Below are 15,046 nucleotides of genomic sequence, written 5' to 3' on the forward strand. Positions count from 1 at the left end.
AGTTTAACTTAGTTAACACAAGTAACGTTAGGTAACCCCCAATTTAGGCACAACACAAAACCTTCTGATCCCTTAGCCATAGTATGGTTGTCATTTTTGGTCTGTGCTTTTCAACTTACGGTTAGAAATAAGCGAGGTCATTTGCACAAGAACCATGTGAACGCAAAGAACTGTATCATCCACGCTTCTTCCAAGGCTTTTGGCGAGAAGCTGTAGGTCCATATGGAGGTGATCCCATAAAAACTGCGCCAAGGCGGCGGGGGGAACTGTGGGTTGGATGAGGGCACCCAAACCCTTAACAGGGACACAAAACAGAGATAGTGAGAAACAAGTTATCCATTCATACTATCATAAATATTACAGCAGTCAATGTTTTACTCCCTTCTAGGTGACTGGCATTCACATTTGATTTCATTTGATTTTAATTTCGGTAAAAGGGGCCTTGCTTAACTGGGTAATTCTAGTAACATTGTATGTATCAACAACGCTTTGAAAATATATGAATCCAGATGCTAAATAACGAAATGCGAAAATTGCTTAATTATTTGTCAGAAGTGACGAGCTAAACGGATTAGTCTAGGAAGAGATTTGGAGCAACTAAAGAAATAGTATGCTTGGCCTCTAAAGTTTCAGGGCATTTCATGAGACAGCTTCTAGCTGCTTCTCTAAAATAGAAGCTTGTGTTGTGTTGGCCTTTTTCAACACTGCCCTTACAACTCAAGACATAAAAAGCGACTTTTAATCACCTGTGGTTGGCGGCAGGCTCCTTCTATCATAGCACAATGCATAAGAACCCTTGTGACGCCCAGAACTACAGGCGAAAGGTTTCGTTCAGGAACCAGACCTTTGGCCCTTTTACTGGGATGACCAAGAAGGTGGCCAGTCATTGTGCGGTCAGCCCTACAGAACAAGAATAATATACTTGTAAAAAGACCTTTCATGATCAATGTGATGAGTCGATTTGAGTAAACTAATTTCCGATGTGTCTGGTTAACCCACTATATGACAAGCCAAATGAGCATCGCACTTTATCTCTGAAGGTCAGGATTCTACCCTTAGTGGTAACCCGGCAACCAGTTGGCTCGTCGGATTAGCGTTCATCTACCGAGCGGAAGGCAGCGGGTTCAAACCCCGGCTGGACCAACAGACAGGGTCTTTAAATAACTGAGGAGAGAGTGCTGCCTTTGTCATGACATCTGCAAACGGCTGGACTTTCTAGTCTTCTCGGCTAAGTAGGGTAAACCATAAACCCCGTTTTTGTGGGACGTTAAAGAACCCGTACACTGTTCGTAAAGAGTAGGGGATGTGGTCCCTGGCGTGGTGATCTATCTCAAAGTCACTTTAAAATCAGGGGACATTCATAAATTATTGCTTAATTAATTATAAACTGCGCATTAAGCAGTCAGGAAAAGTTCCCCTCCCAGTGTCGCTTATGCTGAAAATAGTGGTAAGCTCCACGCGGCCGTGTTATCTGCAACCTTTTACCGAGGACCAGATCCGGGCCATTTCGGAATACCGCGATTACCTTGAACCCAACACTTCGCTCAAGGATTAACGCACGTCGTTAGGCTCTTTTTAGTACCTGACATTTTCTGTTCATTAACATAAGGTCGACGCGGGAAGGATAACGATAACGATACATACCTCTGAGCTGTGGTATTTCCTCGAGAGAGATTGTATCCGGTACCACCGATATTCACTTTACACTCAGGACAAAACTTCACTTCCACAGGGCGGCCACACTGCAAGGTAAGGAAACAGGATCACAAAGGAAATAAAACAATACACATATGGAGCATGAGAAATACTCAGTTGCCCGGTATGGAATCCGGTCTCACAACGACCACCAGGACCAAGGGAACCTGGCAGAACATTGTTACGAGAAAAAGAAACTTGTGATTTTACAATTATGTAAGTATAAGCCATGAAAACAGATATGTAGAGTTGGTGACCCTGGTACAAGTCTTGCTTTAAACTTGTAACTAAACGACAGTAAAAAGCGTCACTTACGTCTCCAATGTAGTAGGGATGTCCTTTGGGACACTCTGCAACAAAATAACACGGGAAACCAAGTTCATTTCAGCAAACATTGCATTGTCTACAACTATCGACGTATTTGTGTTCAGAAGTCGAACATCCCTGACCTTTGTTCACGAGCATCTCCAGACTAAACCTCTTTATAAATCATTGAAGAAAATACAAGAGACTGTGCTTTCCGCTCAATTATTCTGGGCTTAAACTCAAGGTTTTGAAGCCGTTCAATAAACTTGCAGTTCGTATTTTCAGTTATCAAATCTGATACCAGTCGGCAACGCCTCGAATTTTTGAACTGACAGAAACAGAACACCCCTACTTTTGCTTAACATACATTTAAAAGGAGCAACCTTTGGATACCAACAACACCAACACGCGCAATAATAGCTGACAATTCACCAAACTACAGATGGCAACGTCACGTTTCAGTAGCGTTTGCGGTTTTGAACGCCAGGTAGAGAGAAAGGTTCCACGTAAGTTATTGAGTCGTATATTTCCATGTTACCACGTAAACAGGTAAATGTTTTGGGGAGCAAGTCTTTCATGTTCATTAATGTCAAAGAGCAAATATTGACCTTATTGATGATGCTGTTCGATGCCGATGCTGATGCCCATTCAGGTGGTATGTTGCTTTCAGTGGGTTTCTCTGCACGAGAAACAGCTTGTTATCTTATTTATTGTGATCTTACTCATTTTTTGCTAGTCATGCTGTTCACGCTATTTTTTCTTAAAATGCCAGTTATCAACCTGCGGTATCACTTCATTCGTGTAGTAAAGGCGACAAGCCTGGTACTATGCTAACTGCCTGCACAACGTAAATTTACCACCGTGATACTTACGATACCAGGTTCCACTCTCTCGCATTCCCGCCATTGCTTCTTGCAGATTGTCATCAGGCATTGTGGGTAGGTATGCGTTCTAAGATACAAAATGATGGCGATGAAGATTGAGAGAACGCGCAAGCGATGTTTTCGCCGCCTTTACAGTGCTCGATTCTCCAATGCCCTATTACCTCAATAGGTCAATTACACATGACGTCATTTTACTACAACTACAAGAATCCTTCAGTTTGTTGTTTTCTTGTGCAAATTAGGACTATCATTTTTTAAACCTGTGCGGGATTTACAAAAATTTAAGAAAGAAAAAACGAAATGTAGTCAAATGTCGTCATCGTGAAAATGGCCCATTGGACAAAGTAGTACGTCTGGTCATCGGTTTCGAACTCTAGCCAAGCCTGCATTTGTTACGCTTTTTATTTCAACTTCATCTTAAAACTGCGAGGAGCACATCTTTTACATTCATTTTACTTTCAATTCATATTTTGCATGTTTACAATCGGTAGGAACCGTCCTTCAAGAACAAAAAAAAAAGGAAAGAAAAGCGAAAACAGAACTGTACCATTAACGCCGCAGGATTATCCATCAGCAATCGTAGTGGTTCGCAAATGGTCACGTGATTAATGGTCTGAAGCACAGTCGTAGTATGAATTACAAGCTCTGACAAATTCTGCTCTAAGCCTGAGCGACCAGGCCTGACTCGAACACTGGGAATGCCTGGAGCACCTAGTGTATTGTCGAGGAGTTGAGCGGCAAATGGTTGGATCTGTAGGAAGCAATACAACAGAAAGTGAGCATAGAGAAGCAAGCAGCAACAACAAGACAACTCTCACAGCCTAACCACAAAAGAAAGTTGGGAAGAAAGGTAAAAAAACTAGACCACAAAATTTCAGCTAATGGGATGGAAAAGTTTAAAGAAAGCCACTATATGTAGAAACAGATCTTAGGATATTATCCGGGTCTTTGAAGCGATTAAACAAGAAAGGGAGTCGTATTCATAAGCTCACCTAAGGTATCATTGAGATCAAAATCCTCTTTCTGAGAAATAATATTTGGGCATAAATCTCATCTTAAAAGTTCAATTTCTCCGACTTATGATTTCTGTTTAAGCTTACAGATCACAAGCGCTCACTTAATGACTTACATTTCCAGACAAATATGTGCCCTCTTGTATGAATTCCTGAAGACACTGGTGGGCCTGTTTTAGCAAAAAAGGAACAAACTTTTACGAGGATACAAATACTCGTTTTATTTAGTTTGACGAAAAAGACGTGTAAGAAACATGAAGTAAAATGCTTTATTTTTATTTATTTTCTAAAAGTTATTAGTTTTTACCCAAAAAAGCGCCAGCAGTCATCGTTTAAACCTCGGGGCTATTTATAATAAAACTCAACCTTGTTCGAGCTAGAAAGTTGTTTTCTTCATTCTCACTGCAGCTGCCACCAGCACAGATCCAATTTGTACTGATTTTACAAAACTAAAGGTCAATCAGATGAGTGGGATAAAAACAGTTTTCGGGGCCAAAAATATGTATCTGGGAGAAAAGAGAAACGTACGTAACGTGAAATGATAATGGTATCGTATTTATCGATATTATGCCCCAGCCATGTTTTAATAATTTAAATTTAAACTAAATTTTGTAAATATGACTGGGGCATAACATACGATAAAATACGATATCATTATCGCGTTATATTTGTTTTCCTTTTCTGGAACTCATACCTTAGTGGAGAGACGACGTTCTTTGCCAGTAAAGCCATAGCATGTGGTAACTTCACGGAATAAAGACAACAGCAGCATAACCTCTCTTACAACGTTTGGTATGGCAACGGACTGAAATTGTCACAAGAAACTTGGTGTGAGTCTCACAAAGTGTGAAACTGTTTTTTTATTATTATTTTTCAGTTACAGACAAAAGAGCCACGCCACTCATAAACTACGGGGAGATCGGGAAAAAGCTCTCGACGCAAAGATTTCAGGGACCGTTTTTGGGTGGACAAGCGTTAATTACGATCGATCCATGGCTATCCAAAGACGACCATTGACTTATAACTGCTTACGTTGGTTACGAACACGATCCCGAATTTGTTTACCCTAAAGCTTGTGTGATCTCGTCACCTATTGCGATTAGCAAACTCCAATACTTTGGTTTTGGATTCAGAACTTCCAACTACAGCACACTCAACAGCAAAATAAAAAGTACAAAAGGTACAATAAATGATACAGTCGACTTTCTCTTAACGGACACCTTTATCAGACGGACACCTCTGTAAAACGGACACTTAGAGTTGGTCCCTGTCTTTCTTTACTCCTTTTATTTGACTCTCTATAAGACGGACACCTCTCTAAGAAGGACACTTAGTGCCGGTCCCAAAGGTGTCCGTCTTGGAGAGAGTTGACTGTAATGTTAAACTAAAGCATTTCAAATTTGTTTATACCTTCAGTGCATCAGTCAGCTCTCTGTTTGTTCCACCAAGCACTGTTTTGGCCATGGCTTCTCTGATCTTCTTGTATTCTTCTCCATAAATCACGAACCTATCAGGAACATTGTCTTCGTCCTGGAAAACAAACAATCAAACCAGCAAACAAATAAACAACAACAGAAAAGATCTTGTGAAGTAAACTCACGCGGACTCGTAAATTTCATCTTTTCCAGATAAGGGCCCAAAAACTTTACACAGCTGATATATGGAAATTGAAATCACAATATCTTGAAAAATAAGCATTACCGACAAAGAAATTAACAAACAAACAAACAACAATTTACTAAGTAATACTTAATGAGCAGGTTTAGCACCGTACTCAGGAGGACCTTGGCACGAAATGTAAAAAGCAAGTTATTCACCCCCCGTCACGGCTTTTCGAGACTTTCCCGCTACTCCTTCCGAGCAGTGCATGGGTTCTCTAAAGTCACCATACAATTTTTATATGCCTTGGCAAGGCTGTCCTTATCCGAGAAGCCACTTGCAGATGTCACAACAAAGACAGCACATTCCGATCCTGTCAGTCATATTAAGATCCTGAGTGTTGGACCGGCGCTTACTAATTTGAGCTAATCGTGTGCTGTGTGGATCACGTTTCAACAATTCTTATAATACACACATTTTTATACAATTGCAAGAGACAATTGGCGCCGGCTTTGTTTACCCAATTTCTGCGAAAATATTGCATTGTCACGTGGTTGTAATATGGTAGATTTCCCACGTTTTTTAGTCCAGAAGCCTACTATTCAGATGTTTCAAATCACAAGTAAGCTAAAAGGTTCCTAGGTTACAGACCAAGCCGTGTAATGGGCAAAAACTATCTCACCGACCCTAAATCGCGGAATTAAAGTCAAACAGAAACCGAGATTTTCTACCTGCTTGTTTCTGCTCTCAGGTGGTACAATCCACTCAAGCTCCTTCTTACCACATAGCACATGAATTGTCTCCACACCAAACCTCCTTGCCAACTGTTTCAGGAGGAACAGTCGGGGAGCTGGGCTTAAACTCTTGTAACACAGTCTTCTTGCAGTTTCAAAGAGAGTCTCCAATTCCATCTTTATCTGGCGGTCATTCCAAGGCTCTGTGTTTTCTACAGTGCTCTTGTACATATATTCGGCAGTCAGTGCTAAGGTGTAACGCGCCTTTGCAACGCCTTCCAGCACATCAACATCAAGTTCTCGAGTGGGACGAAGTGAGCTTGAGATCAGCAACGGCGTACATTCATCAGAAAGCTGTTGTGCAAGTTTTATCATCACCAGCAGAATATCCGAGGTTTTAGAATACTGACTGATCAGCGAATCCTAAAAGAACATCGTAATGAAGATGTGAGATGCAAGGTATTGTAAAGCTATGTTCATACTTAAAAACTCATTTGAAACTTGTGGTATCCATAGAAAGGAAGAGAAGGAACCTAGAACAGAAAATCAACTTGACCTTTTATAGTTGGAGAGATCTGTTGCCAGTCGAAAAAATAGGGAACGCTTTGACACCTAGTTAAATTGAAGACTGATGGCGTAGTGGTTAGACTACTCTCCTACCACCAATGCGTGCCATGCTCGATTTAGCCCGGTCTAGACTAAATTTCCGTTGGTTCTATTCCATGCGTTCAGCGATTTTTCCTCGTAAACTTAGGAAGAACACAAACGTAAGCTTGCTTTTTTGTTTTTGCCAAGTTTCTTTCAAACCATGAACGCGTTTTGCACGGGGATTCTTTGGCATTCGGCACGACATGGCATTCTTTGTCTTCTTACATTCACCTCGAGTTCTAGTTTCCTCAATGCAATGACTGTTGGCAATTATAAGCGTACTGTGAGTACTATACTTTTTAAAAAGGCATGTTATACATGAACTTGTCTTGCTTAGCCACGACTAGCTTTCCAGCTATATGTGGGGCAAGCTATTCAACTGCTTGTGCATGCAAACAATAAAACTGTTGCCGTTGTCATGAATTCAAAGTTTACCTCCCAGCAGTGTACAAAAAGCTGACAGACTTGCAGCAGATGGCCAATCTCTGGTTTCAGACCTCGAGCCTTCGTTAAATAGAGCGACAAATGCTCCTTGACTTCCTGGTCACTGAGCAAAAATCATGCAAACCGGTTATATATAATAGTAAAGAGTTTCCTGCTGAATAAAAGCCGCTGCTATTAAAGAAAACATACCAACCAAAGTAGTTATTACTTTTACGAACTGTTTACATTTAAAAGAAGGAAGGGCTAAGGGTGGTGTTGATCCCGAAGGAGAGATAGTAAAGCTACGCAGAAGTTGTCTAATTTCTGCAGTGAAATGCAAAGAACGAACAAGACTATGATGTCAGTGGTAAGTATTTATCATAGGATCACGGCTGAATGAAACATAGTCAAGTCCAACTTTTAAAACGGTGTCCTCTCAAAGCGACTTGGCAAATAAATAATAAATACCTAACATAATAAATAACAGCCTCTTATAAGCCCTGCCCCCCCCCCCCCCCCCCCCCGCTACCCCCTCGTAACAGGCCCGTCAACCTGTAAGCCCCCATCTAGCTTATATTGTTAGAATTCGATTTATTAAGGGTTTTGAAGCTTAATTAAAAACCACTGAAAAACGTATTTTGATTACCAATGCAATAGCCTGTTTCGTTTTTCTACTCCTGTTTCCTGTTATAAGTTCCTCCATTTATATGCCCTCTTATACTCCCCTTACAAACAACAATAAGCCCAAAGTAAACAATATGTGAAAACATCGAAAATAAATCCTGCATTAGTGTTCACAACTCATGAACCACTGGCCAATGGAATGTTTCCTATAAGTGAAACAACAGATTCTTTGATGACCCACCTTGTCCTTAGTAGTTGCTGTAGAAGAAATGACCTCACCACAGGAGTTGCATCAATACCATGTTCAGGGAAAGGAGAGAAATCTTTGGTTTTTGAACTAGCAGCTTCAATCACGTAACTCATGAATACGTCGAACAACTCAGGGTCCATCACACCTTCACCATCTTTAGTACCAAAACAAAATAATGAAACAAGCTCCATGAAGAAAGAGTTACATCGGCGACGAAAGTCGTAGTGTTCTTTGACAGCTTTCCTGGAATTGATGCAAAAAGAAGAATTTTCCAAAACGAACTAAATTCTTTTTAAAGGAGTCTCTTTCCGTAAATAATTTCCCGGGACAAAAGTGTTCAAACTGAAATGAGTTGTGGCTAAATGACATCCTCAGTTAAAAGTGAACAATTGCTCCTTAATCAACTAAAAAGGTAAGGAAATATTGAGTATTGAACACCGGCTATAGGACAGATTTGTCGATTTAGTGGCGATGTTATTGAAATATTGGTCCTCTCAGTCACCAAACTCAAGTGGCGCGTTTCGAACTTTCAATCATAGTTGTTGATCTTTTTAAAGTCAGTTTCATGTTATTTCTGCAAGATCTTGTCAATATGCTTTTATGAGGTCACCCAGAACCACGGGCTTCAAACCCGGGAAAATGCTCTAAGCTGTAAAATTAGTAAGTAAGGTAAGACAAGTTTGTTATTTCCTTCGTTGCAGGTGGGACGTTACACGTAGGTTCCCCACTGAGAAACTAACCACTTTAGGTAAGAAAAGAAATCTAACCTTATAATTTTACTGGATTGAATCCTAAAATCCTCAGGGATTTGCCGCTTACACATTGGACAACTTCGTTCCTGTGATGTCCATTCAGAAATGCAAGTCAGGCAGATCACGTGACTGCAAGGTATTTTGACCGGGTCTTTCCCGACTAAGCCTTCCAAGCACACGGGGCAGGTGTTGACACCGTAACTGTGGAAAAGGAATTCGTGACCTTGATTTAAATGATGCCATCGGCATATTAGGTACACTTGGTTGTTCCAAGTACAAGAATAGAGAAAGTTTTTTATCTCCAATATCCGCATACGAATTCTCTAAAACGATCTCTCCATATAGTTACTTGAAGAGTTGAGAGAATTTGTGTAAACATCAATGCATTCTCCCTTGGTTGATCATTTATTCTCATGACCTTCTCTCTTCAATAAGAATCCTTTAATAATAAAGTTACTTTTCTTTTCCGTCATTTTAGGTTTTAAAACTGTAAAATCTCATATCACGAAAAACATGCTTCCCTTGCACATCGCCAACAAGTGACAGTTTTACACTTACTCGTACCTCGTGTAGCGTTTACTGACAGCCTCGCTACAGTCAACAAGAAACTTCTCAATGACTCGCATGGTGTGTGGCTTTGCAAAGTCTGTATCCTCTCCCAAGGCCTGTAAGGAGGGTGTTTTTATTAGACACAATAATTCTAGATATTCTAGATATATTTCCATATTTCAGACACGCAGGAGCAAGATGCTCTTTCGCACCAAAAAGGTAAGCTGCTATGTGAAAATTGTGTCTGGCGAAACCAGTTAGGGTAGTCCAATGACCAGAATCAGATCTAAACCCTCGGTGTTTACAACTTAATAGAACACTCCTGTTAGTTTCAAATTAAAATGACTGGCTTATTTACATTTAGGAAAGACGAGAATGCAAGGAGACCTTCTATTCTCACCCAACCTCGTCCCCGGGAGACGAGTAGGAGAGAATCCTGAGAACAAGGTTGATTCTCACCTTCCACAACTTAAATGCATTTCCGACATCGGCTGGGTGACAGACCGATGAACCTGGGCAGGTGTGTTCTATAAACAGTCTTACAGTGCTCACTCTTTGCCAAGTTGACCTGTTGTAAAGGGAAAAGAAAGAAGACAATAGCTTGAAAAAATATATTCATCGTAATTTATCTATGAAAGGGTTCGATCATCGCTTGTGTTAAGGTGGTCATTTTTTTATTAACGCCACGTTTCAACCGCGTAATGCTGGTCATAGTTAATAGAGGGAATGGTTATGAAACCCGACAAAGTTCTTTGTTGTATGTTTTTGTTCTCTTTTTTGGCCTTGACCCTGCACAAAACACAATAGTTGTTTACTCCGTACTGAGGAACTAACCAATAGAAACGTGCTGGTTACGTAATTCACGCATAACGTATGAACGCAAAACAAAAGATTGTGCAGGGTCGTGGACCTTCTAACATAAATCTTGGCATCTTTGTTTGCTCCTTTGATGTTTGCCGGGCTTCATAACCAGTCACCTCCATTAACTATGTGCTGGTCTTTGTTCGGTCTGTCAGCGTGGAAGACCAGCAGAAAGCGGTCGAAACGTGGCGATCAATACCAAAATGAAAACGTTATTTTTATTTTACTAGTAGGCTGTTAAAAGCTTGTGGGTGACAGACCTGCAATCATGAAGAATCCGAGTTGTTTTAGGTCCATACTGTGATTTGTTATGAAGCATGTTCTCAGCACTCGATCTGATGGCCAGGACTCTGTTGCACCACACTAAGCGGGTCTGAGGATCAGCAAACTCATCTGCTCTTGGTTCAAGCTGTGACAAACACAACTGAAGGGCAACTGCATCAAGGACCTAACAAGGGGTACAAAACGTTGCTTTAAGACAACAGTCATGGGTAGCCCTGAGGCACGCGCTGTAGCAGAGTCACACCAAGGATTTCTGAAAGTAAACGTTTTGTTCAAAGAGTAGGATTTCCCGCTTCACAAATCATGAGGATAGAGTCCCTTCCACAGCATAGCACTGAAAATTCGTTAAATAGACAGTCAGAAGTGTCATTAGGTCATGCTCGAGTTGAAAGCTTTCTTCATTACATTCAATGTTGCATAAGCTTTGTGAAAACGCTGTGGAGTAAGGCGTAATAGGTAGCATGACCATGAAAGAAAGTGTTCAGTGGAGTCGCCTTTTCAAACAAAAACATCAACAACACAACTTTGTTTGTACCAAACAGTATTACAATATTGATTAAAGAAGATATATTAACAAAAAGAAAGAGGAGTAATGGCTTTACCAAATAACCATACAAGTCCATTCACGGCAAAAAGCAACATTCTATTTTTTCCATTTATTCCATTTCGTTTCTGAGTACTGCAAATACGTGAGTTATGTCACACAAACCATACGCCAACCGCTACTTTCTTCACAACAGAAAGTATCACAGGCTGTGTATGTTACTTAATATTTTTTGGAGACATGTCCAGAAATGCACGCGTTGGCGAAAATGGCGAAAATTCCGCCAAAGTTTTGCGAATATTCATATGAGGTAGCAAAGGGTTCCCTCTGAGAGTGGCGATTTTGGCCAAATGGTATATTTGGCGAATAAGGCGAAAGCTAAGTCTTAGCAAAACTTCAAATGAGATGGCAAAGGGGCAGTTTGAAAGTGGCGATTTTAACAAAAATGGCGCACTCTCGCCAAAGTTTGGCGAATGTTCCTATGACGTGGCAAAGCCTCCCCTTTGAGAGTGGCGATTTTGGCGAAAATGGCAAATATTGCGAACACCCCCCAGTTTTAGGAAAAATTCAAATGAGATGGCAAAGAGGCCCTTCGAAAGTGGGGATCTTCACGAAAATGGCGAATGTGGTGAGAATTCGTCAAAGCCTTAGCTACAAGTCGAATAAAATGGCAAAGGGGTCCCCTTCGAAAGTAGCGATTTTGACGACAATGGCGAATTTGGCGAAAACAATGAAAATGGCGAAAATTCACCAAAGTCTGAGGAAAAATTGAAATGAGATGGCAAAGTGGCCCTTTGAGAGTGGCGATTTTGACGAAAATGGCGAATTTGGCGTAAATGACGAATATGGCGAACATTCGCCAAAATTCTGAGCAAAAATTCAAATGCGATAGCAAAGGGATTCCCTTTGAAAGTGGCGGTTTTGACAGAAATGGAGAATTTGGTGAAAATAGCAAATTTGGCGAACATTCGCCAAGGTATTAGCAAAAATTCAAATGAGATGACAAAGTGGCCCTTTGAGAGTGGCGATTTTGACGAAAATGGCGAGATTTGCGTAAATGACGAATATGGCGAACAATGTCAACAAGTCAAACGAGATGGCAGATGGTTTACATTGGGTATAAAGAATGAATTAATTCATTTCAAAACGGCTGTTACAAACTGTGGGATACGAACGCTTGATGCTGCCATAATCGGAGACGTTGTTTTCAGAACGACACATACATTACATTAAGTCTTTGGCGACAGTTCGCCGTTTTCGTCAAAATCGCTACTTTCAAAGAGCCCCTTTGCCATCTTACTTGAATTTTTGCTAAGACTTTGGCAAATGTTTGCCATATTCACCATTTTCGCCAAATATGCCATTTTCGCTAAAATCGCCACTTTCAAAGGGAACGCTTTGAAATTTTCACCGAGCCGCTGGCGATTTGTTTTGCCAGATTCGCCATTGCGGGCATTTCTGGATATAATTTTTTTTCCTAGAACAGCATTACGCCGCAGGCGGCATCATAGCATTTCCTTAAAACGTATGTGAGTGCAGACCGAGCTCTTGCTGTACGATTATAATTTTCAAGGAAAATTAAAAATTCGCAATAGTAAATCATAACTTCGGGTACGTGCCTGAAAAGGAAAACCGTCAATAGACTGCTTGCTTCTGTCCTATGCGCTCCTCCGAATGTCCACTGAGTCATGGGATATATTCATTAATAGACTACCTAACATATACCAGTTCTTACCATCTCCTCTTCGTTGGGCGGAATGACTTCTAGAAGGCGGCTTACAATGTCCCTCTGCGCATGAACCAGTTGGCTGAAATTTGCTAAGCGTTTCTCGACAAAGTCATACACCACATGGATAAGAGGGATGTTGAGACTAAATTCTTCACAAAAATTTGACTCTATATACAATTCACGAGCGGCTGTGACAATAGCCTGACAGAGAAGCTAAGACATAAACAGAAGTAAAAAAAGCTTGTGGTGAGCTCTTAGCAATATATTGTTACAGTGTCTCCAAGAAAGACTTGCTTAAGTCGTAGTATAATGCATGACTTTATCATTGGTAGTAGTCTGTAGAATACGTAATGCACGTCGCCGAGTCCCAGTCTATTTGATGGTTCGTCTACTACCAAGGACTAACTTACGAAAGCTGGTTTACTAACTTGAAACAAATGCCGCTGAATCTAAGTTAGTAGTTACCAACAACTAACATAGTACTTATTGACGGAACGAAGCAACTCTTCCGATGGCAGTTTGACTTTTAATAAACGACCGTTACCACTGTGACAAAAAACGTAATGAAACGCACCAGTCACATTTAGAGTCTTCATAGACAATAACATCACGGCTTAACTGACAGGCAACCAATAACATCGCGACATAATTGACTAATCAGGCCAATAACCAGAGTTTAATACCGTCAACTGACGAGATACAACTCACTCTTACTCTGAAGATGACCACCGCACATGTTCACGTCAGTCCTACAACAGCCCTAGTAAGGACTATACTCACCCGGACGATCATTTTCAATCTACTGATGACATATCATGTAAATAAATCTTACTCAGTTAACTCGTGAAAGCAGCTACATATAAGGAAACTACCAACAAAATTCTCGATTATATGCCTGATACCTTTTCCTCTTCAGGGACTAATGGCTTCAGCATAGTGTGAACAAAATCGTGAAGATAACGCTCAACTGCAGCTTCTTCGTAACCTTCTAACCAAGACTCGTCAAGAAAACGGCCCATCGCAGAGTTATTTACAAGGTCTTGCAAACATTGTTGGAGTGGCGTGTTTGATCTCGCTAATGACAAAAAGACACGATAGTATCAAGATCAGATCGTAGACCTTTTTCAGAAACAAGCTGAACAAGGAAACAACTCTTTCAAAAAAGTGGCTCACCTGCAATACTTGAAGCCTCTCTCCACATGGCATCAATTCTTTCCTTAATTATCCAAGAGAAAGGAAACTGTAGTTCAAACGACTGCGTTTCACGACTCGAGGTGACAACCGGAACACGTTCCCGTATAATGCCACTTTCCAGCGACAAAAAGCCATCATAATGAAGTTCGACCATTTCGTCACATTGGAAAAAACCTAGCCACAGACTTGACAGCCAATTCCCTCCATCCATCACCAAGTCTAGGTTGGAGTCACGGTCAACAAAAGCGATTACTTCAGAAAGAATTGGAATAACTGATGAATAGACTCTTTGCCACAGGGCTTTCCTGAATGTTCCGTTTTCTTGGATTCCAGTACCGCTTAAAGCCTCAGAGCGTAGCCAGTCATTTGCCTTATTTCCAGCCCGTTCATCCTTTTCTTGAAGAAGTTTGTGGATTCGACGAGCCAAAATAGTAGCAAATGATAGATCTAGAAAGCGAAAAGAAAAAAGTCTTGTAGACATGACGATTTTCTAAAGTTTCATTTTTCACACCTCACCCCACAGGTTATTATATTTTTCGTAGAAAAAAGGCAACCTAAAATTTTCGGATTCAAAAATGTGATGGAGTTAGGAGTCAGCAAAATTCTCACTTTCGTAAAACTTTAAATTGCATCTAAAATTTTCGGGAAAATAATACTGAGGCCCTTGTAATTTCGAGAAGACTCAAGTTCTCCTAGGATGACCGAACAGATACACGTTTTATAGCGCCGCTTAGAATGCATTTTTAGAGATCTTACAGCACGCTGAATAGCGTAAAAAAGTGTTTTAAATGTAATTAGGAAGAAACCGTCGTTGGGTTCCCCTAGCTCATGTCGCATCTTTGCTCAAAGAACGATGAACACAAAGACTGCAGCGCGCTTCTTCCGTCGAGTAACTTAAGTCGGATCTTAAAGAACGAGGCATAGAAAGTGTGTAGGGCGCCTGTTCATTCGCGCGCGGC

At 40.8% G+C, this 15,046-nt stretch overlaps 1 protein-coding gene across 1 annotated transcript in view; it reads right to left on the reverse strand.

Annotated features, from left to right (window-relative positions):
* LOC140937059 (E3 ubiquitin-protein ligase rnf213-alpha-like) overlaps positions 1-15,046 on the reverse strand; it is a 59,437-nt gene that overhangs the window by 9,187 nt on the left and 35,204 nt on the right. Inside the window, exons 45-63 of the mRNA XM_073386590.1 lie at positions 14,067-14,534; positions 13,796-13,968; positions 12,900-13,106; positions 10,599-10,786; positions 9,937-10,045; positions 9,493-9,593; positions 8,944-9,129; positions 8,168-8,419; positions 7,315-7,426; positions 6,229-6,654; positions 5,309-5,428; positions 4,593-4,703; positions 4,015-4,068; positions 3,433-3,636; positions 2,874-2,952; positions 2,011-2,045; positions 1,645-1,742; positions 747-900; positions 120-294 (exon numbers count right to left, since the gene is read on the reverse strand). Coding sequence (XP_073242691.1) covers positions 120-294; positions 747-900; positions 1,645-1,742; positions 2,011-2,045; positions 2,874-2,952; positions 3,433-3,636; positions 4,015-4,068; positions 4,593-4,703; positions 5,309-5,428; positions 6,229-6,654; positions 7,315-7,426; positions 8,168-8,419; positions 8,944-9,129; positions 9,493-9,593; positions 9,937-10,045; positions 10,599-10,786; positions 12,900-13,106; positions 13,796-13,968; positions 14,067-14,534 — 3,252 coding nt within the window. The remainder of the gene's footprint in view (positions 1-119; positions 295-746; positions 901-1,644; positions 1,743-2,010; positions 2,046-2,873; positions 2,953-3,432; positions 3,637-4,014; positions 4,069-4,592; positions 4,704-5,308; positions 5,429-6,228; positions 6,655-7,314; positions 7,427-8,167; positions 8,420-8,943; positions 9,130-9,492; positions 9,594-9,936; positions 10,046-10,598; positions 10,787-12,899; positions 13,107-13,795; positions 13,969-14,066; positions 14,535-15,046) is intronic.

The sequence above is a fragment of the Porites lutea genome, chromosome 5 (assembly GCF_958299795.1).
Source record: "Porites lutea chromosome 5, jaPorLute2.1, whole genome shotgun sequence".
NCBI classification, from domain to species: domain Eukaryota; kingdom Metazoa; phylum Cnidaria; class Anthozoa; order Scleractinia; family Poritidae; genus Porites; species Porites lutea.